Here is an 8,702-nt window from a genome sequence, read left to right as displayed (position 1 = left end):
TTCCCTGCAGGCCAGAACATACGGTGTTCATTACAAAATATGTGTGGGTTCCACCCCTACTACTGTTGATTGTTCGTCTGGTCTCAACTTTGAACATGGCAGTGTGCTAATATCAGACTTCAGCTTAGTCATCTGCTCAGAAGAGAGCATAAGCCTGACAAAGCCAGTTAGTGGGTGGTGTTTTGCTTGTTAACTTACTGCATTGAGTATTGGAGGCTGCCAGTGAATGATGCTAAAGGTTTTGGTCAATTATTGTATTTTGGCAGCAACTACATCTAGGAAAAGATATTAGTACAAAGGAAAAAAGTGAGAAAAGGGTGACTGAGAGACTTCACTGAATGGTAGAAGCTGTGTGTGTAACTGGAATTTAACCTCCACTCTAAGGGCAGCTAGGAAACTACTGGTATATGACATTTTTTGTTCTATAAGTGGGGTCTGCAATGTTCATGCTTCCTTAGGCTCCCTGGAGGTGAATGTAGTGCCTCTGCTTCAGTCCCCACTGTGAAGTATGAAAGTCTGATTTCTTTTTGTTTTTCATTTGTAAGGGGTAGCAATGATGCTACAATGATCTGTTTTACTCTTTCTCTACACTCACTTCTGTACTCTTTGCTTGCTTACACTTCAATTGGTACTGTTGGGCTTGTGATCCAAAGATTTCTGAAAAAATAATTAAGCTCCTCCTCCTACTTTCAACATTTTTCATTGCAATTTACTAAAAGAAAATTAGTTGATGTGCAGAAGTATATGGGCCTGGTATGGCTTAATCTAATGCCCTCTAAAGAGGATTCAGAGTGGTGGTCATAAAACCCCCGGCCTTTAATGTGAAAGCAATATGTACCCAAGAGAGAACTACCTTGCCTGTTTCCTGTCCTCAGGTCTTGTTCTTGGCGGTACTGGTACTCTGGACAAGTAGCTCCAGGGAGGCAAAGCTGGGGGTAAAAGCACCAAAAGGCTTTGGTGAGAACACTGCATTTATCAGACATCTAAACAGCACACAGAGGTCACCAGAGATCTGAATCCATCTCCACTGCCTGTCATGAGACATACGTCCAGATGTTTCTTGATACTGTTTCTATGAAGGATGAGTACTTTTTCATCTGAGCATGGCTATTTTTATTTGCCTAGTCTTAGAATTATCCAACAAAACTAAAAACATGTATAGCTAATACATACTTTTAATTTTTGATGTGGGTAGTGTTGTGGAATATTTTAACAATGGGTACTGGTAGCTTGTGCTCTCATGTCAGACATCAGAATTTGCAGAATGTCCTGTCCAGAGCATTAATTTACCAGCCTTCTTCTCTGCTGGTATTATATTGATTCTGTAGACCAAGAAATGGGCTTTCTGTGGGGCAGTTGTGATGTACAGTATTTCCACAGTAAGAACTATGCCTCAGGGTAAGGGTGGCAACCACTTTGTTCTTGGAAGAGCTACAGCCTGTACAGGGGAGATTCAGCCATTGTGCTCTTCCCCTAGGAAAACTTGACTTTTTTTTTTCTTGTGTTTCCTGGAATAAGCCTTTCAGTGTGAAAGCATTTGGCTGCTATTTTTGGATATATAGAAAAGGCAACGTGTCTGGAAAACTGAATATACCGTGTCTCCAATTAAAGCATGGTAGTATTCTGTCTCTTCTGCTTATGGCAGTTATGATCCTGTCAGTGAATTGTATGGATTTGATAGTTGCTGAAGCACCCTCCATTAATAAGGTGAAAACATAATTTGGGCTCACATACAGGTAAGACTAAACCATCCTATAGTGATCCCTGATGTGCAGCAATCTGATGGTTTTGCTAATTTAGGCTGTCTGCATATGCTCCCATGCGTTTATAGCAGTAAAATTATTCAGGACTAAATAGGACACATTACACTCTAAGGCAGCTTGAATCTAGCTGAGTAAATTGCTCCAGTGACACCTAGTCAGGTGTAGTTCTTGTGCAATGCCATGGGCAGGATATGATCTCACCTTGGGTGGGGTCATGGATTGCAAAGGGCTCATTGTCATCCTTGTGCAGCCGGCTGTAGAGTTCCTTGAAGTAGTGTCTTCTGATCATGTCTTGGAATTCTTGCACAGACAAAGTTGGCCCTCGAGTCTTTAGAGCTGCTTCCACCTGGCCTGGCTGAATCAAGCAATAGGCTGTAATAAAATGGGACTGCAGAGGTTGTAGGTTTTTGTGGCATGGACTTCTGTTATATCTCAGTTCCCTCTTTTGCTGCTGAGCTTGTTTGTTTTTGAACACTCTGCCTTTTGCTTCTGATTTGCCGCCTTAGCTTCATGTTTTATTTACCCCATATGATGATTTATAAAACAAACTATCATGGAATGAGATCTCATGAGACTGCAAATTATGTGAGAGAGGAAATGGTGACACTTACTGACTGACATGTTTTCAGATAGTCCCGAAGGAGCAGGATGAAGACTGCACTGAATGCAGGGAAGCAGTTGTATGATGGCTGGTCAAGTCCAATTATTAGCTGGTCCCAGACATACAGTAATGTATCCATGCTCAAGTAGCCTGTGAAAGGAGCAGCATGTCCTGTTAATCCAGGAAAGGGCTTCTGACTCATTTAGGCACCTCAGAGGCAGCCTTACCCACAAAGAGAGTACTGATGGCTGGTTGGAGCATGTGCTTCACGGCTCTCAACAGGGATTCTTGAGTTTCCTCTGCAAAGCCACAATGAAAGACATTCAGGTCCTCAGGCATACAGCTCTCCTATTTTAAATTGGTTCAGCACAACTGCTGGAGTTTGAGTTTGACTGATAGTTCAACTAAAGATTGACAGACTGGTTTTCTCATGAGCTAGGAACTATTTCATACAGCAAAAGCTGTGTTAACTGGCACTTTATTAGCCAGAAAACTATTAACTGGCATCTGAGGGATGCGGCAAAAGTGAAACTGGAAGTACCACTTCTGAGGGACTTCCCATTTTACCACCCCGTGCTGAGTTTTTCTTTGCCACTTCTTCGGCCCACAGCCCAGGGCAAAGCAGCCTGAGCAGGGCAAAGCAACCTGCGTGGGGCCCCCCTCCCTGTCCCCCAGCACACTGACACTAGGGAGTGCACCAGACGATGCACATTTGATTAACCGGAATATTTGATTAACTGGCATCCCCCATTCCCGGGGGATGCCAGATAACAGAGCTTTTACTGTATATGCGGATGGGGCAGATCCAGTGGAGCTGTGCTGATACACACCAGCAGTGGATCTGACACAGAGGACTGCTTTCCTTTGCAATAATGAATGTCCTGTCTTCTGAATCCCAAACTCCAGGAAGATGAGGTTCTGTGTCTCTCCTCCAAGCAAATGGAAAGTTGTTGTAACATCATACTCACTCCTTACTTTACTACCAAGCCACCTTACCTGCCTGACTGTAAATGCCCTGAATAACTGTGGTCAGGTCCCTGTCCTGTTCATGTAACATTGAGCTTACTTCCCCCAATACATCGGTACCAGCAGCATCCTAGAAAAAGAAACCACATGTAAGAGATTGAAGTGCAGATTGGGCTGAGGGGAGGACACAATGAGATGCAATGTCTTATTGGTATCTGTCATTTCTGAATTCCGTTAACGGGTGCTTCAGAGAATTAAGGAAATGCATGATCAGTTGCTCTCTCTAGCCCAAGCTGAAATGCCTTCATACTGGATTTATATAACTTGAGTGGATATACCATTTCACTTTCATCTGTCTACAGGATTTGGTACCTGTTGTCTGTTCTGTGGTTTCAGTAGGAGACCAGACTGTTTTTCTTACATACCCTTCTGCACTCATAGCACTTTTCATCCAAAGAGCTGAGCATTTACAGATGTTGAAATTATTACCCACATTTTGTGGGTGGGAGAGGCATGAGAGCAGGTTGTAACTTGGGCAAGATCACAAAGTTAGTGAAGTCTTCTCTGAATGCAAGTCTCCTGACTCCCAGACCTCTGCTCTAACCACTTGTGTCCACAGCCACCCTTTCTCCTTTTGCTATCATAGAAGGGGCCCTGTATTTTGGATTCTGCCAGCTCCAAGGTAGTTCCCAGGCAGAATGGACAGTTTGAAGGATTGAGGGTGGGGAAATCAGTTCAGGAGCCAGGAGTCTGTGCTGGGAGGTTCAGCTAAGAGGAAGAGATACATGATGGGGAACAGAGCAGGAGTGATGATGACTCTGCAGTGACAAAGCCTCTCTGGATACTAGCATCCTCTTTCTCTGAAAAGTGATGGCCCTGAAATGTGAGAGGCATTTGACTCTACCTGGGTGAAAGAGAGTCTCACGAACCGAGGTCGAAGGTTCATGAATGTGATAAACTCTTCCACCAGAAGGGCAGAAATGGAGTCTGTAGACAGGTTGGGAGCAGCAGGGTCCAGGGCAACTTGCAACAGAGGCAGCAGTAGAAAGTATTCCATATCAGGCAGATGTGTGGCTGTGCCCTGAAGCTTATGGTAATAGGAGAGGACATTCCTCAAACACCTTGCTGCAACTGAAATTTAAAACATCAGTCATTTTCCTGGGTCTTTGTCCTCACCCCCTTTTCCTCTTTCTTGGTGTTGTGTGCATTCCTAAATGCAGGCTAGAAAGGCAACTGTTATCAGTGATAGCAGGACTACAAGCAACATTACCTTCATTGTCTTTCAGGTGCTGAAAAATGGGTTCAGTGGACAATAGAGCCTGAGACTTCAGGAAAATCTCCCGGTCCTTTGGGGATTTAGCTTTATTCGCTGCTACTTGAGACAGATAGTCTCGGCGTACTGGGGAAAAAATAGACCATATGGGGAAGACATTGGGTTTGATTCCCCACCACCACCCATGATTTGTAATTTGTGACAGAGGACTTTATTCTTAAGGTTCCTGTTATTTACCAGGCTTCTTATCACACTGCTGGACCCTGCTGTGTCATTAAGCTTGCTTGCTTTAAAGGAGTTTTGGACTATATTTTGCACAGGACCATTGTTTTCAGAGGAATTGCATAAGGAACAAATAAGCATCAGATATGACACTTACAAGTGTGTAATAACCAAGCTGTATGAGGCATCATGTCTGATGATGTCTTCACAATTATTCTGTGAGCCCCAGAGATAAGTCCTCCCTAGCAGGGGTGAATGAAGCAGGGAAGTCACTCCAGCTTGCGCTTAAGTTTGTTGGGAGAATTTCCTCATGGGCTTCCCAGGAACCCCTTCTTACCATGTCTTTTGAAAGAATGACATGTGTGGACCAAGAAAAAAATACTGTTTTTTTTTTTTATAATTAGCTCTACATAGAGCTTTTTATACTTATGATTAAGGGTGTGAACAGCAGTCCCAAGGTCCTTTGCATTTGTGGGTAGTGGGTGGCTATTAATTCTAGGTTACATTGGTTTGTAAATGTACTCAAAGCCTGGTCAAATATTTTATAGTTAGAGCAAGAACCACTGAAAAAAATGGAATACCTCTTGGATTAGACAGGTAGAGCCTCCAGGTAAGCCTTCTGAAGTCTGCAGGGAGAGGCTGGTTGAGAAAAGCATGCATTTTCCCTTTCAGCTCTGGCCTTTCTTCTAACAAATTCATCTGAAAAACAGGACAAGCAGCTCAATTCTAAACTGATGCCTTCTAGCACAAAAATAAAATGCCCCCTTCTATAAGACTTGGAGCCCTGGTGTGCAGTGCAGCTGCTCAGTGAAGAGTTTTCATACATGAGCCATAAAAAGGCAGACAGGTACCTGTTCCCAGTAGGTAGCCTATTGCGAAGAAGGCTTTTTGTACTGTAACCACCTAGAACAAGGTGGATGGTTAATTCAGGTTTTCATAGCAGCCTGGTATCAACTTTTGTCTAAGCAGAACAGATGAGGTGAGCTGGGAGGTGAACTGATTGTCTCTCCTGAGCAGAATGATGGAGAAGCTGAAGTGTGTAGCTCACTAGATACAAGCATGTCAGTTCTGTATTTGTGACTACACACAGAATTTGGGTCCTAAAATGAGACTTTTAGCCAAGAGCACAATCTGGGGTTCTTGGCAAATATCTTACCGCTAGCAATATAGATGAAGGACTACGAAAGAACACATTTTGACTTTAGTTTGCCCAACTGTTTCATCCATCTGGAACTGCTGCACATCATATGAATTCTTTATTTTGAGTTTTGAACAGTTTTCATGCAAATAAACCTAGAAAAAAACAGCAAGAAAGCATACCACTCCATTCCTGATGTGACTCAAGATCAGGGACAACTTGCTTCTCAGGTGATCACCATCTCTCATCTCATGAGCTACTTGACTGTACAGCTGCTCCTCTAAGCAAGTGCTAATTTGAGACATCATGGCTTTATACAAGTCTCCTGAAACAATCAGAAGATTCCTTCGGTGCTAATCAGGATAAAGGGACAGCAGCCAAGACAGCAAATAGGAAGGGTGTCTCTGGTGATGAGCATGTAGACTTCTAATGATTGTATTAGAACTACAATTACAAGATCCTATCATCCATGCAGAAAATGCATTTTGGCATTTTCTCTTACTGTGCACCATCTGAGCCATCCAAGAAAAGCCCTTGGTATCACTAGCAAAAGCTACTGTGCCAGCTTAGAATTTAAATCTGTTTATAAATGAGTATGTCCTGCCATGATTACTACCCAGCTAAACTCCAGATATTCAGTTATAACAGAGCTGGGCACGCTATAATGCCAAGATATATATTATGAAAGAGGCCAAAGATTAATGGAGACCTTAATGATTTATGCAAGACAACAAGGCACTCAGATGAAAGGAAAAAGTGTGGTGATGGAAAGCTAAAATAAGAGGACTGGATATAGTTCTCATTTGCCAAGCAGTTACCTCTTTGGATGGCCTTGGCAGCTCTCTGCAGGACAAAAGCCTTCTCTGCCTCCAAGAGGTCTGTGAAGACATTGACGTGGCTCTCTGTCATCTGCTGCTGGACAGCATCAAATAGCCTTATTGTAAAATCTTTCCACTCCTGCCCAGTACACAGAGGGGAGTCAGTTAGTCCAGACTCACTTGGGCCTTAGAATTCTTCCCAAATAGGGACTGAGAGTCCTTAGGTCAGGGAAGAGGAGATTGAGGCAGTATACACGTCTGTGGGGAATGCCCTTATCCTTCAAGCCTCATATATACATATAACTCAGATGCTGCAGGAGACAGCTTGTAGAATTAGTGACCTCAGTGATAACAGCTGTTGCTTTCTTAGTAAGTTCATTCCCAAAACATGTTTTATGCCCCAGCTTCTTCCTTTTAAATGTGGCTCTTGTGGGTATTTTTAAAATAGCCAAGGGACTTTTGGCTCTTTTGCTTTTTGCCTTTATGTTCTAAAGCCTACTTGCCTCTGTGCTTGGCAGAAGCTGAAATGCACAGGTAATGTAACAGAGCCCCTAGGGAGCCAGACCTCTGCACGTGATGAGCCGAAGGCACGGTCTACTCTGTCCCACATCTCACCGGTGGATGTTACCTAGAAGACCATCCCTCCTCCTCAGTGCTGTTGACTTGGGGAAATAAGAACCCATCATTTAGCCACTGCTGTCTGAGGCAGGATAAGCAAGATGCAAACTTGGGCCCCCATGACCCATCAAGACATGTCCCAACTTTCTGCGCGTTCATCCTGCCATACCTGTGAGCTCTCAATGTGTCTTCGGGCATTCTGTAGCCAGCGCAGAGTTCCTGATCTGCCGGTCATCGCTTCAGACTGTTTCACCAAAGCAGGCAAGCTGTTGCTATCGCCTGTTGCTACAACAGTCTTCACCAAGGCAGCTACCAGTCAGTCTGTTCTGCTAGCCACAAGGAGAGTCTGTTTACTTTCACAAGCCCCAACTCGCCTGTCTTTTCTCTTAGTAAGATGAGAGAAGATCTCCAGCCCTCAGGCTCCTGTTAAGAGTGGTGGTTGATGGCACCCTTTGCTCTACCTCACAGTTTACTTTCATGTCATGTCCCAGTTGCTGGTCTAATCTCACTTGTCTCACACGAATGAATGTTGGACTGTTAGAAGGGTTCACACTGCATCTTTTCTTCTTCCTCCAGGCTGTTTCTGTCATCTTTGTCACCCACCAGCTTTCTCCCCATCCAGGCCCAGGATAGGGATTTTGTTTTTCAGCGGTAAGGTCTCGATTGTGCATGAGCAGGACATGTTATATCCAAATGGGGCTTGGGACAATGGTCTCCTCGCAATCATTCGTAGGGGTTGCCATGTCCAGTGAATGATGCTTTTTTGGTGGGGGGAGCACCTACGTAACAGGCTTGCTGTACTCACCATGGCATGCTACTAAAACACGTATTTGTGGTCTTGTGCTGCCCTGCTACATCCTGGCATACGCCTTTACCTCTGTGTCTTCCTTGCCTCTGTTGCAGTTGACGGTGGGTGTGTTGGGGAGAGGGCACGGCACATCATAGACTTCAGATTCTTGGTTCTTTCTAGTATCGGCAGCATCTTTTCCCCATCCATTGGGAGTCTCACCCCGGCTTCCCTTACTGCAACTAGTTGAGTAAGGACTTATTCTGTACTATACAAGAAAAACCACAACACGCAGGAAGCCTAGCTCTGGATACCTAAGCACTAGTCATAATAATTAGTTGCATGAGTTTAGTTTATCCTGTGGCTCTGAATTATAGCAGAATAATTCCATTATGTTGAATCTTTTCACAATCCTTCCTGAATGATCCTAGATAAAGGCTTTATCTTGTATTATAATTATTTATATGATGGTACATCAAGAGCTGGGTGCCAAGTAACATATGCAGGGCTGTTTCT

General features: G+C 43.9%; 1 protein-coding gene across 1 annotated transcript in view; it reads right to left on the bottom strand.

The window, feature by feature from the left end:
* The window catches only part of LOC102373169, a 13,875-nt gene extending 6,241 nt beyond the window's left edge, over positions 1–7,634 (bottom strand). Inside the window, exons 1-11 of the mRNA XM_025214852.1 lie at positions 7,569–7,634; positions 6,782–6,920; positions 6,146–6,288; positions 5,407–5,524; positions 4,601–4,729; positions 4,235–4,461; positions 3,361–3,460; positions 2,592–2,663; positions 2,375–2,514; positions 1,965–2,118; positions 854–929 (exon numbers count right to left, since the gene is read on the bottom strand). Of these exons, the coding sequence (XP_025070637.1) occupies positions 854–929; positions 1,965–2,118; positions 2,375–2,514; positions 2,592–2,663; positions 3,361–3,460; positions 4,235–4,461; positions 4,601–4,729; positions 5,407–5,524; positions 6,146–6,288; positions 6,782–6,920; positions 7,569–7,634 (1,364 nt within the window). The remainder of the gene's footprint in view (positions 1–853; positions 930–1,964; positions 2,119–2,374; positions 2,515–2,591; positions 2,664–3,360; positions 3,461–4,234; positions 4,462–4,600; positions 4,730–5,406; positions 5,525–6,145; positions 6,289–6,781; positions 6,921–7,568) is intronic.
* Positions 7,635–8,702: the final 1,068 nt, after the last annotated feature.

This window comes from Alligator sinensis, unplaced genomic scaffold (genome assembly GCF_000455745.1).
Source record: "Alligator sinensis unplaced genomic scaffold, ASM45574v1 scaffold1801_1, whole genome shotgun sequence".
Lineage (NCBI taxonomy): Eukaryota > Metazoa > Chordata > Crocodylia > Alligatoridae > Alligator > Alligator sinensis.
This window is presented reverse-complemented; position numbering and strand designations above follow the sequence as displayed.